The following is a 21562-nucleotide window of genomic DNA, read 5'->3' as shown; positions in this document are numbered from 1 at the left end:
CCTGTCACCACTGGCTGTGGTGTCGTATGTGTTTTATCATCAGTCAACAAAGGCCTTTTATCTCAATGTCATACGTGACATGTACTGTATATTCATATATTACACAGGATGAACAAATGTATGACTATGTATAAATGTTGTCTACGTTTATGTTTGATGTGGTGAATATGGATTAAGGATCTTGGTTTTTATTGATATTAAATTATTATTATTATTATTATTATTATTATTATTATGATAATAATAATAATAATAATAATAATAATAATAATAAAACAAATGAACAGTATTTTAAGGTTTATTGAAAGAAAGGTTTCAAGGAAAGCAGGACAGTGGGAAACTGTTGAAGTTGCTGTTTGTATTGGGGACAAAGCTAGTCAGAAACTAATGACGACTAGCATGGGACCCCTTGGCCTTGGGCCAGTGGGAAGCAGCAGCTACTCATTTGGAATCCGTCCTCACACACTTATTATGCACCTCAATGGGCTAGAATGCAGCCTACTTACAGTGGGAAAAGTACTCAATGGGCTAGAATGCAGCCTACTTACAGTGGGAAAAGTACTCAATGGGCTAGAATGCAGCCTACTTACAGTGGGAAAAGTACTCAATGGGCTAGAATGCAGCCTACTTACAGTGGGAAAAGTACTCAATGGGCTAGAATGCAGCCTACTTACAGTGGGAAAAGTACTCAATGGGCTAGAATGCAGCCTACTTACAGTGGGAAAAGTACTCAATGGGCTAGAATGCAGCCTACTTACAGTGGGAAAAGTACTCAATGGGCTAGAATGCAGCCTACTTACAGTGGGAAAAGTACTCAATGGGCTAGAATGCAGCCTACTTACAGTGGGAAAAGTACTCAATGGGCTAGAATGCAGCCTACTTACAGTGGGAAAAGTACTCAATGGGCTAGAATGCAGCCTACTTACAGTGGGAAAAGTACTCAATGGGCTAGAATGCAGCCTACTTACAGTGGGAAAAGTACTCAATGGGCTAGAATGCAGCCTACTTACAGTGGGAAAAGTACTCAATGGGCTAGAATGCAGCCTACTTACAGTGGGAAAAGTACTCAATGGGCTAGAATGCAGCCTACTTACAGTGGGAAAAGTACTTTGCTCAAATGCATTTGGACGAGTCCAAGAGGAACCTAAACTCTTCCCCATCTGGAACACTCTGAAGGACAGAGGATGTGACCTTGGTCAACGTTCTAAATTTAACTCTATCAAAACATCCTCTCTTGTTTGTGTGAATATGTTACATGTGACCCTATGTGATGCTGTTCTCATCTACTGTACTGTGAACCATCTGCAAGCTTTTGTTTTTGTCACTTTAAAAAAGACTAACCCAAGGAAACAAAATCCTCTAATATAAACTGGAGTGCAACTATTTAGACAGTCTGTGAGTGGAATATTCTGAGGATTTAGATATTAAAGTATGTCTAGAGAAACTGAGTAGATTTAAATGGATCTGCAGTCCTCTCCAGAACAGGACTCCTCCCAGTTATCAACAGAAGAAAATCCACTGGACACGACACAGTCATTCTCATGGAACAGTTTGTTATGAAACCTACAAGACTGATCAGTAGGCCTACACTTTAAGACTTTCATGGACACATTATTTCTTACATGTTTAAACCTAGTTTATAGACTTCTAATCTACTGTTTAAGTGTTTTTCTTTTTTATGTTTGTTTGTCTGAGCAGATTTTTTTGTCCAAAGCGACGAACATTAAAATTAACAGTTTGAAGTGAAGTCATATAGCCTAATTATAAATACCAATATTAATAATAAACAAAACAGAATTGAACAGAATGATAACAATAACCATAAATATATACAATCCATGACTCTGTCAGGAGAATTAATTAGTAAGATACAAAGTAAACAGATGTAAACCAAGACAAGATTGTTTATAGACACTTTTTAAAGATCCCAAAACTATCAGTAGAATGAAGAGAATTAGGTAAATCATTCTACTGGACCAGCAGTGAACAGAACCAGCTGCGTGGGTCAGAAGGTTCTGGAAGCATCCCAGAATAAAGAGTCTTGACTGTGAACTCTTAGTGTTGGTGAAAGGCCAATATAGCAGACGCTCATTAGAGCAGTGTTTTTCAACCACTGTGCCGGGGCACACTAGTGTGCCGTGAGAGATCATCAGGTGTGCCGCAGAAAATTACCCAAATGTTACTCACTGGTCCAGAAAAGCAACTGTTGCATCAAAGAATTTATAACCACATGCTCTCATTGATTGTATGATTGCACTATTTGTGGTATGCAGGCATTGTACAACGGGGACCCCATATCCAGTATTCACAGAATCATCACATATCCAGTTCATAACAACAATTAAATTAGATATAGTCACCTACAAATGAAACAGAGGGCGCTTGTTTTATTGAGCAGGTCTTGCCATAATAAGGCCGAATTAGTTTTAGGCTATGGTATGTTTATTTTTTCTTCACACAGGATGTTAGTGTGCCATGGGACATTTTAAGTGTCAAAAGTGTGCCGTGGCACAAAAAAGGTTGAAAAACACTGCATTAGAGGACCGCAGTGGACGAGAGGGGACGTAGAGCTGGATCATGGAATTAAGATAGCAAGGGGCAGGTCCAGTAGTGTCCCGTAGGCCAGAGTGAGGGATCTGAATTTATAGGAGGCCAATGAAGAGTTAACCTGCAGATGTGTCTTCTTTGGCTGATTGAAGATGTGCCCTTTGTATTTTGAATAATTTAACTACACAAGCAGGCAGGCCAAACCTGAGGTTGGAAAGAATGAGTTTCCACAAGGAGAGCTGTGTCTGACTCTAAAGAAATGAGCAGCATGAGTGGCTTGTGTGGTCTGAAAACCACATTCATACAATGCGCTACATATTTTCCATCTGGGTGCTCTGCTTTACAGTATATGAGACCCACCCTTTCCGTACAACTACAGTGTGTAGGCACACTCTCTCTCTCTCGCTCACACACACACACACACACATGTAATGTTTTCTTCTCTTTTTAATGTTCCATAAGCCCATTATGTAATAAATTAGACAGAACCGAGTCAGAAGAATTATTTTGGTCAGGGGCAAAGTGGAACAGAAAGACTTTGTTTCTTTATACACCCACATATGGCCTTTTGAGCGTTACCCAAACATGTGTTTTCATTTAACGCTGAGAATAAATAGGAAAATCTGAGGGAAGGGGGACTATTTGAATCTCATTACCTCATTTAACTGAAATGATGAAAAGACCTTCTTTTGATTGATTCTCTACGCAAACAATTTGTCACAAATGTTGCATATAAAAGAGTAATGTTTGACAAACTTTAATTTAAATAAACACTGCTTCAAAATCTGTTAATCCTTTAGATCATCTGACAAACTTGGTGCTTCAAAACGCCATGAACGGAATGTGATATTTATAGATAACGGTCTATTAACAGCATTCAGACAGACACCTCACTCATGGTAATTTATCCATGAAAACATTTTATATAAAACAATAAGAAATGTCTAAAACATCAGTGCAATCATTGCTCCTAAAAAAGACGTACCATAAATGCAGGAATTGAAAACCTATTGGATTGTTAAAACCAAGCTCAGTACTGCACACAGAAACCATTGGCAGGAATCTTTGCAGTTCTATTCTCAGAAAACAGCAAGAGCTCTTTGAGGAACGGTTCATCCTTAGAATATATTACAGCTCTAAATTCCAGAAAAGAATGCTCAGCTGAGCTCCAAAACCAAACCAGAAACAAACAAGCCATAAATAACTTCTGTTTGTGTCTTCCATGTATCATTCACCCTCTTAAACTACAACACTCAATAACTTAGAACCATAAAACACTGCATGAAGGATTGTCTCTTCTTGAACAAAAAAATGGCAAATAGAAACAACAACAAAAAAGTTAAAATGGGACGCAGACACTTGTATACATGTAGAGCTTTTGGCACTAATGGTGTCAATTCTGAACAGAGTCTAAACACAGAGAAGACCACTGCTCTCTTTGCATTCCAAGTCTGAATAACCCAGTTGAGTCCCTCTGTCAATTAGGTTGGAATGTAGCTGAAGGATTTTTGGCACATCAAAGTGTAAATCAGCACTGCCTGGTGCCAGAGCAGGGGCCTCCCCAAGGGTGAGCTGAACCCGTTCACATGATAGTCCTCTGATCTCGGGCTAGATGTCGAGATCATCCGGCCTCGCTCGGCTGCTCGCTCGGCTGCTGGGCCGTGGGTCCAACTGCCTCAGGAGGGCCATGTCCTTGCCCGGGGTCACTTTCTCGGGGTAGTGGAACTCCTGGGTGTGGCAGCAGGGGTACGGAGGCACCTTCTGCCCCAGCTGGTTCTGCTCAGTGCTGTAATTGGTCCAGTTCTGAGCGTTGGCCTGTTTGCTGTAGCTGTCGCAGGAGTTGTTCTTGTCAGTGGTGTTGAGGTTGTACTCCAGGTTGGACATGGGGGCTGAGCAGTCGTTGTAGTAGACATAACTGGAGCGGGGTGGCATCTCGCTCATGCAGGGCTTCAGTTGTCCGCTGTGGTGATGCTGACTAGCGGCCTGTTCCCTGACATGGTCTTTCATCCTCTTAAATATGACATAAAAGAACTCGAAGATGTTAAGGCCCAGGGAGACTAGTGAGACCACCAACATGAAGATGATGAAGATGGTCTTCTCAGTGGGGCGGGACAGGAAACAGTCCACCTTGTGCGGACAGGGCACCCTTTCACACGTGTAGATGGCAGAGAGGTGGAAACCATAAATGTACCACTGTAACAACAAAAAGGCTACCTCAAAAACAGACTTGAGAATGATGCTCACAATGTAGGTGTAGAGAAGGCCTCCCCTCATTTTAATCTTCCCATGTTCCTCCAGACCATACTTGAACTTCCTCTGCTGAATTTTCTGGAGAGGAGCATCCACGTTGCCACCTTGGCTCTGAATGGCTCTCAGGTTTTCCTCTTTCTTGAGCAGTTTCTCCTCCTTGTGCATGAGGTAGAGGACGTGGCTGAGGTAGAGGAGCGTTGGCATGGAAACGAAGATGATCTGAAGCACCCAGAAGCGCACATGAGAGATGGGGAATGACTTGTCATAACACACGTTCTCACAGCCAGGCTGCTGCGTGTTGCATTTGAAGGCAGACTGTTCGTCACCCCACGCTGATTCCACCGCCGTTCCCAGGACCAGTATCCGGAAGATGAAGAGAACGGAGAGCCAGACCTTGCCTCCCGCTGTGGAGTACGCCTGGACCTTGTCAAGCAGTTTTCCTAAAGCACTCCAGTCACCCATTACGAAGACGGTTGCTCTGTACACAGGAAGACGGCTAGATTAAGAGCCTAGTACAGTGAATACGAACCCTCACTGTTTACACTTTATAAGCCCCCAAACATCTTTCAACATCTGTCTCCCACATTTAGGCCTCTTATGAAATAAAATGGTCTGCATCTTTCAGGTGTAAGCTCAAAGCTTTGAAATATTACTGGTCATATACTTTAAAAACTGAGCTAGCCTAGGCTAAACATTAGCCTACTTCAAAAGTCTCAACTCAGGAACAGCTGAAGCCCCATGTGCCATCCAGATGTGTGCGCACCAGTCCAGCAGTTATCAAACGAACTAGACCAAATACTTAGAAATAACGATAACAGTGTTGTACATTTAAACAGTGATGAAACGTAATGGAAAACAAAATTTCGATGTATTTCATTTCATATGAAGCTTTTAAGTTAAACATTTCCATCATTTTACATATTTATGTATACAATGGACATTTACACTGTCACTGTGCTTACTAGGCTACCATCAACTGTTTTAGCCTGTAGATCACAAAAAAAAGAACAGTGTAGTTTCTAAGAAACTTTTCTTGCCACTTACCTTGTGTTTAGTCAGTGGTCGCGCTGGAAATTTCCAAACAGAACATACAGTACAAAAACGTTAGGTGACTTTAAAAAGTAAAGTTACACATTTCCTATAAACTTTCATATTCCCCATTTTCCATCGTTCCCTCTGCCTTCGTCATCTTTCATCTGCCGTTTTTCGTTGGATTCGCCGGAAAAGTTTGAGGTCATCTGATTCCTTATCCAGCCTGCATGACTCCGTGCCTTGATTCATCCCATTTTTTTTCTCTCCTTAAAAGATGTTTAGGAATGCAAGCATCACAAGGGCGATATATCGCCACCTGGCGCAACATTCAGGAAGTATAAAATGAAACCTTTAATGGATGCTGGAAACTGCACTAAAGAGGATAAAATTCGATCTGATAAAATTACACCCAAGATTGAGAAAATTAAATGTAAGGGGAAAAAAACTGTATTGATCACTCTTGTTATACTTGGCTATGATACTAGGGCTACATAGAGTAACCTTTTTTTTTTAATCTCTTTATATTATATTTTACTTAGCGTTACTACTGAAGTGTGTTTTATATCAATCAAATAAGAGCTGTCTTCCCTTTGGTAGCCTTCCAGCTGTTACAAAAAATTATAATGATCATTTTAATTTTCAATACTGTTCATGATTTTTTCATCCTTATTATCCAGTCTTTTTTAATTACATAATACCAATATACCAATCTGGGCAGTGTGAAATTCATAGCGTGACAGAGGCCAGTCCTTGACCTCAACCACCAAAAGCACAAAGGGAAGCAGCCAGCACACGTTAGAGGAAAAGTTATTTATTCCAATCAGAGATCCTTTTATGTAAACACATCTGAAAAGACAGTGATTTCTGGGAAAAGGGGAAGATGGAGGGAGATAACAGTGGCTTTGCGTCACTAACATTTTGTATTATATACAACAACTGGTTAAGTCACACAGATCTGACAATCACAAGAACAATTCCATAAATATCAAGGCCACGGCACTCGTAGTTTGGCACGTAGTCGTTAAGACACTCATTTGACCTTCACTCTTGTGTCCTCCAGCAGAAGACTTCACTTCCGGGGTGTCATGGAGGAGCGCAGGGGGACTACTGCTTCCACCCAGTTGTTTGGCTTGGCCAGCATTTGCTCCCAGATTTCAACCTCCTGATTCATAGAGTCCATCCAGTCCACTTGTTTGCCGTAGCTCTCGCCTGCGGCAGAAAAGAATCCATCGATAGATCATGAGGAAAGACTTTATTCGTTCGAAAGGGAAATTATGGGGTGTGAAAACCAGAGCGGTTTTGAACACACAGGACAGAGAGCTAGAGAATCATGTGGAGCAATTCGCAGAAAAAAAAGGGATCAAAAGTATCAGATTGCACCTTCAATCATCCTCACCTCAGTATCGATACACGGCCACAACAAGTGATGCCCACACAGAAAAGACGCTTACCTGTTCCTGCACTGAGTCGCAGCCCGCCGAGGAACTGATTGGAGAGTTTGTGGTGGTCCCACACGGTCAGCTCACAGCAGGCCTCTCGTACCTCGCCTGCCCTGAAGCCGTCGAACACCATGGCGTGGTTGTACACGGGGCTCTGAGACTTCCTCACCACTCTCGTCTTCTGACGACTCTTCTTACTTGTGTCCGGTAACATGTAACTGAAAGAGGAGGAAGGTCCAGAAGTGTACCACATCAGGCTTGGTAAGCCAAAAAGAAAATCTACTGTGTCTGTTTGGAGACTCCTTCAACTGTGTCCGATTCATTGAATTTTTGACTGTATTTGTTCTACTTTTTAAATGTATGATTCATTTGAGTATTTTCCAATATAGAAAACATAGGTACATAGTCCTCATACATGTGAAATGAAAAGAATACAGGTATTTATTTTGCAGTGAGATTCTACACCTTTACACTGAATTTTTTTTTCTTCAGATTTCGGAAGCATTTCGGCAAACTTGCATTATGGCAAAATCACTAAAACCAGAAAACTGTTTGACCTTGAAAAGCCAATAAAAGAACCCACCCAAAGAGTTTAGAGGTGGTTCTACATCATCAACTACATATAGCATCACTTATGCCAACACTAAAGAGTCTCTAAAAGAGTCACTAAAGAGGAAGAATCTCCCTTACCACTTCACAAAGGAGTCCACACTATTTGACTTAAGCTGACAGAGATTTTTAGCTTCTTTCAACCACACATGGACTTCTCCAGTGTTCTGCTTGGAGCCACCTACAATTACATCAGAGAAGTGAAAAGAACATGCATCACGTATCAAGGCTGAGGTTGCAAGTGATCCAAATAGATGGGATTGAAATCACGGGAGAGCACCTGTTGACACTGCAGGTGTATATTTCAGTGCGACAAACAACGTTCCTCGATAGTCCTGAGATTCCTGCCCCTCACCACCCTTCATGTAAAAAAAGACGAAGGAAATTACAAAAAAAAAATTACAGATTAATATAATTTATAGGAAATTATTTACTTAGTGTGACATTCAAGGCCTGAATACTGAACTATAACCTCAAAAGGACTTAATCGCTGTTGTGAGACCATAGCTCCACAGGGCTTGCTCTGTTTACATTGGCCTGTATTTTGTACCAGGTGATGCTCTGTTTACATTGGCCTGTATGTTGTACCAGGTGATGCTCTGTTTACCTTGGCCTGTATGTTGTACCAGGTGATGCTCTGCTTACCTTGGCCTGTAAGTTGTACCAGGTGATGCTCTGCTTACCTTGGCCTGTAAATTGTACCAGGTGAGAGCCTCGTGCCCCCAGTCCCACGTCTTCAGGTTAAGCTCCACCTGGCCCAGGAAGACGTTTCTGCCCCTGGAGTCATTGTGCCAGACGGACAGGTGCAACGTCTTGTCCATCAGATCTTTCTTCTTAATCTTGTACTGTGAGGAAAAAAACAAGAAGAGTGAAATAAACACGTTATAATGTCCTGTGCAGAAAAAACAAGCCATGTTACGCTATGACTTATCACACTGTGCCAGTATCGCTGTGTCAACAACAGGTTAAGCAAAAAACAAACGTAGGGACAAAGTAGGTCAACACTATGTACACAAGAACCAACACACAGCTTTCCACCCAATTCAGAGAGCTTTGTGTAAGTACACACCCTGAGTGATTCAACATAAACTGGGCTGTTTGTGTTCTTCTTAATGGAGGTCTTTCTCTTTGTGCGTCGGAACTTATCTGGGAGGAGGTATGTCTTCACATATCTGGCAAGGAGAGGGAAGGAATGCAGAGCTACTGTTAGCGCTCACAAAGACTCTACAATTAGTGAAGTCATATCATCCGAGGTAAACATGAAGAACTGCACAGCACAGCAGTTACCAGAGAGAATTCTACACTGAAACTAGGAAACCATGAACGCTTTCAGGCTACAAGACACCTATCAGAAGTAATTCAATAGAAGTACTTTTACTGAAACAATTTCTACAGGTACATACAATAACTACAGTATATTCTACATAACAGTGGATTCTCCTTATACTGGGTATTTTACATTACTGTACTGTACATTGAGCTGATGATCCACAAAGCATTTTTTTGAGCAATGTTGCTGGGCAATGTTCCTGGATATCATTGTTAGGGCAGGATATTAAGCAAAATATTTTTGCCTAGCTTCTAGATAACTTAAATCATCAATGGGCAAATTTTCATGATCATTAAATCAGAACACATGGAAGCGGTTAAATGACTGCCCAGCAACTTTACTCAAAGAGTTGCACCATGTATCATTAGTTTCAGGCCTTGAAGATTGTGGTTGTGCAAAACCTACGGATCAGTGCGTTGTTTGCGTGCACTGCCATAGGCCAGGTCCTGGCATTGTTCCACCATGATGATGAGTTCTTCAGCCGGGCTGTACATCATCGCAAATTCCACCGCCCCTTGCACCAGCACGTTCCCATAATCCCCGGCGTCACTGTAAATGCTCATCAAACTGCCCATACGCTGCAGACAGACATCAACACAGTTAAGAGTTAAGAGTGTAAATGCTCATCAAACTCCCCATACGCTGCAGACAGACATTAACACAGTTAAGAGTTAAGAGTGTTGTTCCCTAAACTCCTTGATTATGTATAATTTCTTCCCATAGAAATTATTCTTGAAACATCTATGCCCATCAATATCCTTAGGGACAGTTTCCGATACACAGTATCTGTGTAGTCCTGGACCAAAAGAGAATTTCAATTGAGATTTCCATTGGGAAAAAAAGCTTTAAGTCCACAACAACTAGGGCTAATCCGTGTATGAAACATCACTAATAAACACTGTAAACGGGAGCTCTTTGGTGTGCAGATAGTCTTTGACTTTCTTGGACAGTGGTATGTTGGATCCTGCACCCATCCAAAATTGGCCTTGGGATGTGTGTGGCCTTACATTGCACTGCCTCTAAGGCTGTACTCACCACTGCAGATAATGCATTCAACCAGTGAAGGCAGCTCGCACCCCCGCCCATTCACAGTGTTAATTAGTGACCAGTATAGGACATGTGTGGGAAACTGGCTCTTGAATTTCCGCTTGCAACTTGTGTCTCAGGTCCGCGTGTCTCATTGCACATCATGTAAAAAGATGGGAAATGAATGCTGAACCAGTGGAGGGCAAAATGTTAAGTTTGCACGTACCCCTGCCAGGTGACTCTTACCCCTGCAGATAATGCATTGGACAGGTGACTCTTACCCCTGCAGATAATGCATTGGCCAGGTGACTCTTACCCCTGCAGATAATGCATTGGCCAGGTGACTCTTACCCCTGCAGATAATGCATTGGACAGGTGACTCTTACCCCTGCAGATAATGCATTGGCCAGGTGACTCTTACCCCTGCAGATAATGCATTGGACAGGTGACTCTTACCCCTGCAGATAATGCATTGGCCAGGTGACTCTTACCCCTGCAGATAATGCATTGGCCAGGTGACTCTTACCCCTGCAGATAATGCATTGGACAGGTGACTCTTACCCCTGCAGATAATGCATTGGCCAGGTGACTCTTACCCCTGCAGATAATGCATTGGACAGGTGACTCTTACCCCTGCAGATAATGCATTGGACAGGTGACTCTTACCCCTGCAGATAATGCATTGGACAGGTGACTCTTACCCCTGCAGATAATGCATTGGACAGGTGACTCTTACCCCTGCAGATAATGCATTGGACAGGTGACTCTTACCCCTGCAGATAATGCATTGGACAGGTGACTCTTCCTGCCAGAGAGCTCGGACCCGTAGCTGGACACTGAACTCTGGTCATCGCCTGAGTCGAGTCCCTCATCCTGAAACACGTCACACAAAACACAAAGAACGTGTGCAGTGCAGGAACCACACATACAACACATGACATGGCTAAGAGTGTGCAGTGCAGGAACCACACATACAACACATGACATGGCTAAGAGTGTGCAGTGCAGGAACCACACATACAACACATGACATGGCTAAGAGTGTGCAGTGCAGGAACCACACATACAACACATGACATGGCTAAGAGTGTGCAGTGCAGGAACCACACATACAACACATGGCATGGCTAAGAGTGTGCAGTGCAGGAACCACACATACAACACATGACATGGCTAAGAGTGTGCAGTGCAGGAACCACACATACAACACATGACATGGCTAAGAGTGTGCAGTGCAGGAACCACACATACAACACATGACATGGCTAAGAGTGTGCAGTGCAGGAACCACACATACAACACATGACATGGCTAAGAGTGTGCAGACCACAGAGCATGCTAAACAAATACATGCTACATATTTACACTAAACACAGAACCATAACAATAGTGAGGCAAACTACAAGCAGGTGCAGGCAACATGCAACATTGCAGAACATGCAATATTTAGAACAAATACTGTAGCTCCTGACACCTCTGCCATGCAAAATATATGGTATAGAAGGTACGTAGCATATAACACAAACACTGAACAAATGACATGGATCATTCACAATGTCAGTAAATGCAAACTTACTTTACCTATAAAACACATGAAATACCTAGAAAATACATCCATATGAGTTCTCCTTACATGGAAGATGTGTGTGAAAGGGTAAACCAAATTAATAAAATTGTCCATTTGTAAATCAGAAACGTACTTTATAGAAACATGTATGTAAGTTATTTGAGAGATCTTAAGCAAAAGACACACAAACCTCCCATTCAGCATTGGATGCAATAATCCCTTTGGTTGCTTCAGACTGTGGTCCTCCCTCTAAAAACAGAAATAATATATCCTGTCTATATCTGATACTCCATACATTGATATGTGTGTACACTTCAGAAATGACTGCACTTTTACTTTCTAGACACATGCAAATGTAGTGTTGAAATGAGTGTGTACCGTTGTAAGCACATAAAAAACGACTGTATCCTACAAAAACAAGTGCACACTACTGTTTCTGGCACAGAAACCCTAATGCAATAGCCCCTTAAAGTGACTCAGCATTAAAAGGATTGGTTTAGGCCCAAAGGCCAGGCTGAATCAGGGAAGCCTTGACACTTCTGCAGCATAAATGAAGACACTTAGTGTGCACAGAGCCCCCTGGAGTTCCCTTCCTTCAGAGGGTGCATTGTGCGAAACTTGGCCTTTCAGATCACGGTGTTTACAGACTGTGTTTAAAAAGCAGAGTGTTGCAAGGCAAGCATTCAAATCCAGCTCAAGGCCCTTCCACAAGCACGGCATTAATCAAAGCAGCCCTCTACGGATCACTCTCTCCCGTTCCCTATTTAGGAAGTCTTGGGAGAGAAAATCGGACAGGGCGGATGACAAACGATATCGGCTTTAAAAGGGTGTGTCAATGCCAAGTAGGGTGGTGTTGCTGCTAGAATGTCACAGCTTCTGGCCATGAAACGCACGAGAAACTTAACACTCCCACACAACACAAGTCGGGACAGCTGGCTGAGCCCTGAACTGTATGTAATTTATGTCAACCATCAGAAAAAATATTTACTCTAGAGAAACACAAGAAATCTTCATGTACAGTAAGACACAAACATAATCTATAAAGGTCATGATACATGGGACAACTTTTTGAGCAATGTTTCTAGGCAACCACATAACCAGTTCCACGTATTCTAATAAGATGACCATGAAAATGTGTCTATACTGATGACTAACTAACTAACTGTTCTCTAAAATAAATTTACCTAAGATCAATGGGAATGTGCCAGAACCACAATACATAAAACCACAATGGCTTACTGTGAAATTATTTAGATTCTTGTTAAAAATGAGTACAAATAGTGCAAATACAAATATGTTTACATACCTTTAATTCCACTAGCCTGCTCAGAGGGCATGACGACTATGGCCGGTATTTTGTAATTTCCATTTCCCAGTTGTACAGTTGGGTCGGGCTGGTCTTCGGGCCTAAGAGGACGTACATCAACACTTGAGGATACATGTTCAGGGGTCACGCTTCTCTCCTCAGACACACGCACACCACCGACAGCAGCAAACGCAAAGGGGTTTCCCTGCCGCACTTCAAAGGGCGAGCCTGCAGACTCGACCCGCTCAGGCAGATCAGCATCCCTCTTGCGCATGTCCTGCCTGCCATCTCCACGAAGCGTCTCATTGAGAATCACAGACTCAGTGGATTCACTGCCACTGAGCTCTACAACATCACTAACATCCCCATCTGTGTCCCGTGGAGCACCAGTTGACACCGTCTCTTCATCTAAACCAGGGGCCGATGAGGAGGTGCCCAGTGCCATGTCTCGGTTGACCTCTTGGGACTTGAGGGACGAGGGCCATGTATCTTCCTGATCGTACCGAGGAGGTTTTGCGGCGCCTCTGATTTCGCCCACGGCCACTTCCTCTACCTCTGAGGATGTGTGTGCGTCCTGTCCGCTGGTCATGTGATCGTCACTAGGCTGTAACGGCAAGACTCTGTAAGCCCTCGCAGGCTTCATTCGTGTGCTGAGGACACCATTTGCAGGCGTGTTCGACGCCACGTCTATCTCCCCTTTGACCGAGCCCGACATCGTTAAAGACGAGGAATGTGTGTCTCCTCCAGGCCTTATCTCAGGGAGAGAGTCATCGAGTTCCATTCGGTCTCTGCCCCACGGGACCTCTGTTTGTGTAGACGGCAATTTCATTTCAGTACCCCCCTCACTTATTCCCAATTCATCTTCTTTGGTACGAACCTCAAAACTGACTTCTCTGATATAGTTGTTTTCAGTCTGCTTGGCACGATGCCTGTCGCCAAATTGTGAGCTGCTTAATTCACTAGATAGCATTTCATCTTCTGCATGAGCAACTGTAAAGGAATGAGCACTCCGTTTTGGAATCTCATATTCCACCTCAGGAGACTTACCAAAATCAACTAATGTGTCCTCTGGCTGTTCACGGCCAGCATACTGAATAGACTGGCGGATGTCCACTGGAGAATCTTGACTCTCTACTGAGGGAACTTTATTTAGCTGGGCTGGCTCGAAGGCCTTATATTTGATGCCAAGAGCTTTGTTTTTACCAACTGTCTCATCTTCTGTTTCCTTGCTTTTGAACTCTGCTGAATGTGAGCCCATTTTGCCAAATATGTAAGCACTCGCGTGCAAATCTCCTCCTGGACTCTCCCCCTCGCTGCTATCCACATCTCTTACACTGGACAACACCTGTATGTTTTCAAACTCCTCAATGCCTGTGACTTGTGGGGTATGTGTGGCACTTTGTGATGGATAACCGAAGTCCATCCGGGGCTGTTTCTTCAATGTAATCACCTCTGGCCCCTCCATCTCAAACGCACTTTTCTCAAGAACCTCTGCAGACTCACTGCTAGAGCAGGAAGTGACTTCTGAAGATTGGGATCTGAAGGAAGCAGCTTCATAACTTATCACTTCCGTTGGCTCAGTGGTCGAGTTCGAGGAGAGCGAGCTTGTGGTTTCAGGCTCTGAGCGCTCGGCTTTGTCAGAATCAGCGCTTCTCTTTACAAATGTTCTCCGGTGAGGCAACGGCCTCTCGCTTACGTGAGAAATGTTTACGTCGTCCGAGACATTCTCCTTGTATTGCAGAAGGACTGGCTCAAAGGGCGTTTGAGGGACAGACTGGGACTCTTCAGAGTCTGATGACGAGCAACTAGTATGGGCCTCCGACCCATCATATCCATCACGCCTCAAATCAGATTGGGCCACGGTGTTGGGTTCAACAGATATCTTCACCCAGCTGTCTTCCACAGATGCCCCTTTACGTAAAGCGGGAGGGAGAGACACCATCCTGCTCGACTCGGCCGGCGTGACGGCATCCTTCGGGGTGGCGCTAGACTTGAAAGGCATGAAGGCGAAACTCCTGTTCTCGGCAGGAGGTAAATCGTTTACTCCTGGTGAATGATTGCCAGGAGCACTGGCAGCAGCGCTGGCGGGGGTGTGTGCGTCGAGGAAAGGGTTAGAGGATTTTCCAGCAGGCTGCTTTGCCCCCCCTTCATCATGGTAGCTTGGCGATTTTTGTCGGCCAATTTCAGAGGAGGAAGGCTCTGCAAGACAGGATGGTACTGTCATTTTGATGTTGACAGTCGCTGCCTTCGTCAGAAAGTGAAAGCATATGTCTGCTATTCTATGCATAGCATGTGCTTCTATAGACACCCTGACCTGGCATGTGTAACATTAGATGCAAGTACACATTTAAGCAATGCCTTATCTAATGTTATGGAAATAAATGGTAATATCAATGTCAGGGAACAAAATATGCAAAACGACATGACATAAGAAAAAATAGCTGTAGCAATTAAGTCTCTGTAGACCCACCATCATTCAGATTGAAATCTTCATCAGTGTATTCCCGGTATGTCTAATGGGTCAGTAAAACACTATTAATTATGGAACTGCGTCTGTTACATAATTGTTGTGCTTTAAATAAAGGAGAGCTGCATTTTAACAAACCTCTTCAGCAAAAGCCGGAAGATGCCTGGAGGTGGATAACTGACTAAAATGAAACACAAATCTGTTTCAAGCACATATTATTCAACAGAAAGACCCTGAAAACAAGCATGGCCTTCATGTCTCTGAAAATACAAACCTTATTTTTACTTTATATACTTGTTTACATGTTTAAGAAAAGCGTATCATACTTTATGGAGTGGTGGAAAGAATCACTGGACTGTGCTTGGCTATCATTACCGTAATTTCCCAACTATTAGCCGCGGCTTATACATTGATTTTGCTACATTTCTTTAGCTATGAGGTTAAAACACAGGGGCAGTTAATATCAATATGGTTTTGCTTCTTTTAACTTGCATAAAACACTGTTCTGCGGCGTACAATGTGGCTAATACACAGGAAATGACTGTATAGTACAGTGGTGCATTAGGACAATCATAACTATTACTGTACTTTGAATCTCCCCGGGCTTCTGTTGCAGTGTAAGTCATGAAGGGGTTAATCTTGGGTGCTACAAAATAAAAACAATAGGGTTGAATTATAACGAGAGTCAGGTTATTGAATTATCGCATCTATAGGACAAATAAACAAGCAACATACATCACACAAATGCATTAATTCTCCAGATCAACTTTAAATTCAATTTCATTCAAATTCATTTCAATACTGTATGTTTCTGTGAAAGTGTCAAATGGCACAGAGAAATGACCGGTAACAAATGAAGTGTAGCCCACTAGCACCTGGTGTCCTCTTTCTCCTCATTGAGGACTTTACGACAGCTGTGACGTCGCATGGCTGGCCGTAACGTGTTGTCTTCAGATCCTCGAACCACTGACCCGTCATGACCCTCACCTGCTTTGAGTCTGGAGTGGTGGCCTTCAGCCGCCTAAAACATAAAAGGAATGTATTCATACAGCAGTATGCCCATGGTGGTGACCATAGGCTAATCTTAAACCTCCCCCAAATTGTGTTTTTGGTATCTCTGTAAGCTTACTCCATTTTCAACCATGTCTTGTCTATTACATCAAAATCACACACACTTACCGTGCTGTTGACTACATCTTAAAGTGCTGTTTCAATTTAATTATTCACTTCAGCACACCGAATGCATTTGTGTTAAGATTAATTCCAGATCACGGAAGCTGAATAAATGAGTTGAACCTTTTTGGCAGCAGATGTTTACAGAGGCATGTAGTGACAAGAGGCGATCATGGCAGCCTAAGCCTAAACTTGCCTTTGGTTTGTGAAACAAGGCATTTGTACCATCATACATACCTTTGGCGTCCGGTGTCAAACTTTCTCAACTCTTCATCTCTCTGCAAAACTTTAAGGATCGCCGCTTCCTCATCAGCGGACAAAAAGCTCAAATCCAGGAGCTCCGGGAATTTGGCGCTCGGCTTCATCGCAGACTGTCGTTGGTTCGTTCCACCTGTAACAAGCACTCGCCACGAAGTTTCCTCGAACCCTCTCGCCACTCAATAGATCCACACCTACTAGATGTCCATTATCAGCACGGGACACAACACTACTAGTGTAGAAAACAAAGCCCAAACAAACTTGTCCTCTCTTCGAGTGGGCTGAACTACAGGTTGGTCTTGTTTTTTTGTGTTGTTTTGTTGGAGGAAGACCGCGTCGTATTTTGATACCCTGATCACCATACAGTAGTCTAAACAGAGCACGGAGAGGTGTGAGACGCTTCAGTGGCAATAATGTAGGCTACTCTACTCTCACTGAGCTGAAATTGGGTAGGCTAGACTGGAAATTCAAGAACTACAACTACAACACGAAGCTTCTACTGTGGTCAAATTTAGAAGGCACTAACCCAGACATTGAAAACATCCTATGCCTAATAATTAAATTGTAAATGATTGACAACCCCCATTGCGCCCTTGGTAAACGCCCAGTTAAAAAAAAAGTTTAATATTTACTCTCACAAGACCAAACCCATGTTTGTCATTATGTAATCACTGAACAATCTTAATAGTCGAATTGTTTTGAATAGTGTGTAGTCTCTTTCTGTCTTCAACTATTTCAAAAGAATGTGTTCGTGGGCAGCAATTGGCACAACTAGCCTAAAGCATCTGGGGACGTGTGTTGGCAAAGTATGCATGGATATGACAGCTGTCCTGGATGATTGGCAGTAGCCTAGCCTATTGAACACGCGGTACGCCCAGGCCAGCCTATACTTACATGGGTTTTGTAAGGAGGCGCAATGTAGGCCTACATCCACATCCATAATATACAGTGTAAGTGTATGACAACATTTCTGTTCTCTTGACATTGCAATGGTGCTTGCTGGGGGAATTTCACACTGGCTCAAACACGTTTCCTTGTTCTCTATTACACGTTTGCCTCTCCCGTAAAATGTAAAAACAACTGGCTGGCAACAGTGCAAAAAAGACTATAGGGTATTAAATTCACATACTCCACCTTCTCCAAATACAATTGTTCAGAGGGTGTGGACCTAAGCTCCTGCCTATACTTATTGTGCCATGGGTGTTTAGCTTAATTATCCATACTTAATCAAGTTTGTGTTTGGGGTTATGTTCTTTGTGTGGCATCATATTCACTTACCATACTTTGATGTAACTAGGTCAGGGGTGAGCAGTGCCATTAATATTAATGAATGAACATGATTTTTGTGGATCACATGCAGACAGGGTGTTTTTTGCAAACCTTTTTGTCAAACATATATGGGATGAATGAGAGTGCATTTAAGGCACAATATGTAAAAAGGAAATGGAGTGGGGTCATTGTTTTTTTCCTATGTGGGCTTAAAGTAATGCATTTGTTTTCTAAACGTTTAGTGAACTTTGAAGTACAGTGAAACACCAGTAGATGGCATTCTATTCCAATAAAATATTGGGAGCACTGATAAAGAATGCTTGCCTTGCTGTTTTTTCCCCATACAGATCTCAGTGATCACATTAACATTCAAACTCGATTTTACACGACTTTACAACCATTTCCAACATCATACAATAAATCCACAAATTACAACATATCTAAGTATATTTAGAGTAAATAATTAGGCCTAAAATAATAAGTCACAGAAATGCCACAGCACTGAACTGACAGACGTGATCTTTCACAGCCAGCCCAGCTGCTCGGCTACGGTCCCACCGGAGCAATGACGTCAGTAACCAAGATGCAAGACCATAGAAATGCCATTTCCAGAATCCAGAGCGTTGGGCTTAGTTGTTACCCTGGAGCAGGTCTCTACATTTGGCGGATCTGTTTCTGCTATATCTGTTAATTCTACGCAACCCGGTGCTCACTGCTGAAGCTGTGATATTTTGGTCAACCCCACATTCAGCGCTTATAGTCGCTGCAGTTGGCATCCAGGAGAACGCTTCCCGGACACTCGTCAGGGTTTTCATCCTCAGAAGTAAATTATTTATGATTCACCGGGGGAGCATACTAGAGCATCTTCTGTCTGACATGCAATCGAGCGACCACCGGGCTTGGTAGCAGAGAGTTTGTAGTGCAAGACGCGGAACGGGGAGTAGCGCTGAAAGAAACACGGCTGTTACATGGGTTGAAACAGCGTTTAAGGGCAGTTTTACCAGCTGGACACTATGCCTGATGACAGAACGTAACCTCGTTCAAAGGCATCTTTAGCTGTCTGTTGTGACAGCACGGTGGATGCGAAGATGGCGACGGGCACGGGCTGGCAGCAGTATAGTCCTGCTTCTAGCAACCCCCCTTCAACCACTGGATTAGGGAATAATCCTGCATCGTCGTCGAATTTGTTTTACGAAACTGCTCTTACCATGGAGTACACGCAAGACCTGCATCTGAAAATGAGCAAAAAGATTGCACAACTGACTAAGGTTAGTAGCTAAAGTCTGCGCCTATCCGAGGATGCTGCTTTGTTCGTGCAAGGTGTCGCACCAGTGTTACGCTACCTGTTTTCTTTGATTCTTTATTCATAGGCTACTTCATACAAAATGTAGGCCATCTCTGTGTACGTTTATATAGGCTATTCTTTTTTACATTTCATTCAGTCATAATGACATCCAAAAACTCGCAGTTTTGCAATGGGCTGTTGACTAAATGCTGTGGGGAAGCTACCCTCTCTGTAATGCTTCTATTAAATACTGACCCCACAACAAGTCCAACTGTACATCAATTGGCGCATACTCTTGTTTACCTACTGGCACCATCAGTTTTTAAACATATAGGGCCTATAACAAAATTGAGACCTTTTATTTGTTTAGTCTGGCTTGAATTCACTCCAATCATTTAGCCTCACGTATCTTCATCGATTTTTAAATGCCTGCGGGGGCAAAATCACTCCATTCCATTAACATAATGTTTTGATACACCCACACGTTTTACATTAGAATATCTATGAGTGTATAGCTGGATGGCACATGTGAAACAGTTTTTTGTAAATACCAGAACAGAACTGTATGCTGAGATCACGACTTTTGGAGATCACTGTGACAGTTGTGGGTGTCAACAGCTTAATCTGCTTATATAACTGAGATCCAAGTTCATCAATCCGAATCCGCTAATGAGCACATCAGTAAATAAAGTAGGTTAAGTCGCCACTAGGGAATAGAGGCTCTCTCCCTCTCTGTCTTCAAAAACAAAATGTAAGATATGCAAGATGAAGGTTTCCAAGCGCGTAAGCTTCATTTGGCTTGGAGCTTAAAAGTAGAGCGGTTTAGGTGGTCCCTTCAGATTTAAGATTGTCAGACATCTCTTGAGACTTGCATCATCAGATTTCTTACAGTGCTGTTTCACAACTACATATAAGGTTAGCGTACTCTGCCTATTGTTACTTATTATTATGAGTGAGTAAAGAGCGATTTTAAGCCATGCAAACAGTAGCGTGTTGTTTGTTGATGTGCCGCTGTACTACACAAAATTTGTCCTTTCAGTCACCGACTGTGCCTGTTGATTCCTCTAGGTAATTTATGCACTCAACACCAAAAACGACGAGCACGAGGACGCCATCCAGTCCCTAAAGGAGGCCCACGAGGATGAGGTGCAGCACATCCTGTCGGAGACGCGCGAGAAGATCCTGCAATACAAAAGCAAGATGGGAGACGAGGCCGACCTCAAGCGGCGCCTGCAGTCGCTGGAGGAGTCGGTCGAGCTGCACGAACACATGAAACGGCAGGCGCTGGCCGAGTTCGAGATGTACCGGCAGCGCATGGAGGACACCCAGCTGTGCACGGAGGCGCAGCACACGCAGCGCGTGGTCAGCATGTCGCGCGAGGTGGAGGAAATGCGCCACGACTTCGAGGAGAAGCTGCGCGCCTTCGGCCAAGTGCAGGCCCAGTTTGAGCAGGAGAAACGCCGCGCCATCGAGGAGCTCAAGGCCGCGCAACGGCAGGAGGTGCAGGAGCTGCTGCAGAGCCAGCAGAACCAGACCGCCTCCTCCACTCTGGACCAGGAGAAGCTGGCGGAATTGCACCGAGCCGAGGTGGAGGACCTCATGGAGCGCGTGGAGGAGCTCACCCAGGAGAAGGTGCGCTTGGTGGAGGAGTACGAGGCCAAGCTCACCAAAGCCCAGGCCTTCTACGAGCGCGAGCTGGAGGCCATGAGACGCACGCAGCAGCTCACCACCGAGAACCTCCTGGCCTGGAAGCGGACTGAGGTGGAGCTCCGCAAGGAGTTCCAGGTGCAGGAGGCTGCCCTGCAAAGGACTCTGGGAAAGCTGCGCGCGGAGCTCCAGAGAGCTCAGGAGGATTCTAGGGAGAACAGAGACAAGACAAACAGACTGCAAGCCAATATGAACAGCGCTGAGTGCACAATAAAGGTGAAACTACGTGCTGTCATTTCATTTGATGGTGTTACTTTATGGCATAGTATGGTAGGCTATACTATAAACAAAATATGC

The 21562-nt window shown here is 43.6% G+C and overlaps 3 protein-coding genes across 3 annotated transcripts in view; 1 reads left to right on the top strand and 2 right to left on the bottom strand.

The window, feature by feature from the left end:
- Window positions 1-2979: 2979 nt before the first annotated feature.
- gja1a (gap junction protein alpha 1a) lies at window positions 2980-6002 on the bottom strand. The gene is made up of 2 exons (XM_076295614.1): window positions 5842-6002; window positions 2980-5275 (listed from the first exon to the last, which is right to left on the bottom strand). The coding sequence occupies exon 2, from the start codon at window positions 5257-5259 to the stop codon at window positions 4156-4158; it is 1104 nt and encodes a 367-aa protein (XP_076151729.1). The 5' UTR covers window positions 5260-5275; window positions 5842-6002; the 3' UTR covers window positions 2980-4155.
- A 622-nt stretch (window positions 6003-6624) lies between these two features.
- LOC143134899 (uncharacterized) lies at window positions 6625-17528 on the bottom strand. The gene is made up of 15 exons (XM_076295613.1): window positions 16984-17528; window positions 16449-16594; window positions 16162-16219; window positions 15712-15754; window positions 15577-15619; window positions 13107-15305; window positions 11991-12049; window positions 11005-11106; window positions 9613-9785; window positions 8947-9049; window positions 8561-8722; window positions 8158-8236; window positions 7959-8058; window positions 7281-7486; window positions 6625-7038 (listed from the first exon to the last, which is right to left on the bottom strand). The coding sequence occupies exons 1-15, from the start codon at window positions 17109-17111 to the stop codon at window positions 6899-6901; spliced, it is 3741 nt and encodes a 1246-aa protein (XP_076151728.1). The 5' UTR covers window positions 17112-17528; the 3' UTR covers window positions 6625-6898.
- Window positions 17529-19248: 1720 nt separating this feature from the next.
- The window catches only part of fam184aa (family with sequence similarity 184 member Aa), a 45192-nt gene continuing 42878 nt past the window's right edge, over window positions 19249-21562 (top strand). Inside the window, exons 1-2 of the mRNA XM_076293346.1 lie at window positions 19249-19541; window positions 20627-21481. Coding sequence (XP_076149461.1) covers window positions 19362-19541; window positions 20627-21481 — 1035 coding nt within the window. The 5' untranslated portion in view covers window positions 19249-19361. The remainder of the gene's footprint in view (window positions 19542-20626; window positions 21482-21562) is intronic.

This window comes from Alosa pseudoharengus, unplaced genomic scaffold (assembly GCF_046254945.1).
Source record: "Alosa pseudoharengus isolate Yale_2024_CS ecotype anadromous, Long Island Sound unplaced genomic scaffold, YU_APseudo_1.1 YU_APseudo_1.1_scf_2, whole genome shotgun sequence".
NCBI classification, from domain to species: domain Eukaryota; kingdom Metazoa; phylum Chordata; class Actinopteri; order Clupeiformes; family Clupeidae; genus Alosa; species Alosa pseudoharengus.
Note: the sequence above shows the minus strand (reverse complement) of the source record. Positions and strands in the feature narration are given on the sequence as shown.

What these genes read in the sequence shown, in the direction of transcription:
- gja1a (XM_076295614.1), bottom strand. Translation starts at nt 5,259, where the DNA reads ATGGGTGACTGGAGTGCTTTAGGAAAACTGCTTGACAAGGTCCAGGCG.
- LOC143134899 (XM_076295613.1), bottom strand. Translation starts at nt 17,111, where the DNA reads ATGAAGCCGAGCGCCAAATTCCCGGAGCTCCTGGATTTGAGCTTTTTG. An exon ending in CCAATGCATTATCTGCAGGG is followed by an intron (nt 9,786 to 11,004) that starts GTAAGAGTCACC and finishes GTCTGTCTGCAG; the next exon opens with CGTATGGGCAGTTTGATGAG. An exon ending in TACACCTGCAGTGTCAACAG is followed by an intron (nt 8,059 to 8,157) that starts GTGCTCTCCCGT and finishes ATGTAATTGTAG; the next exon opens with GTGGCTCCAAGCAGAACACT.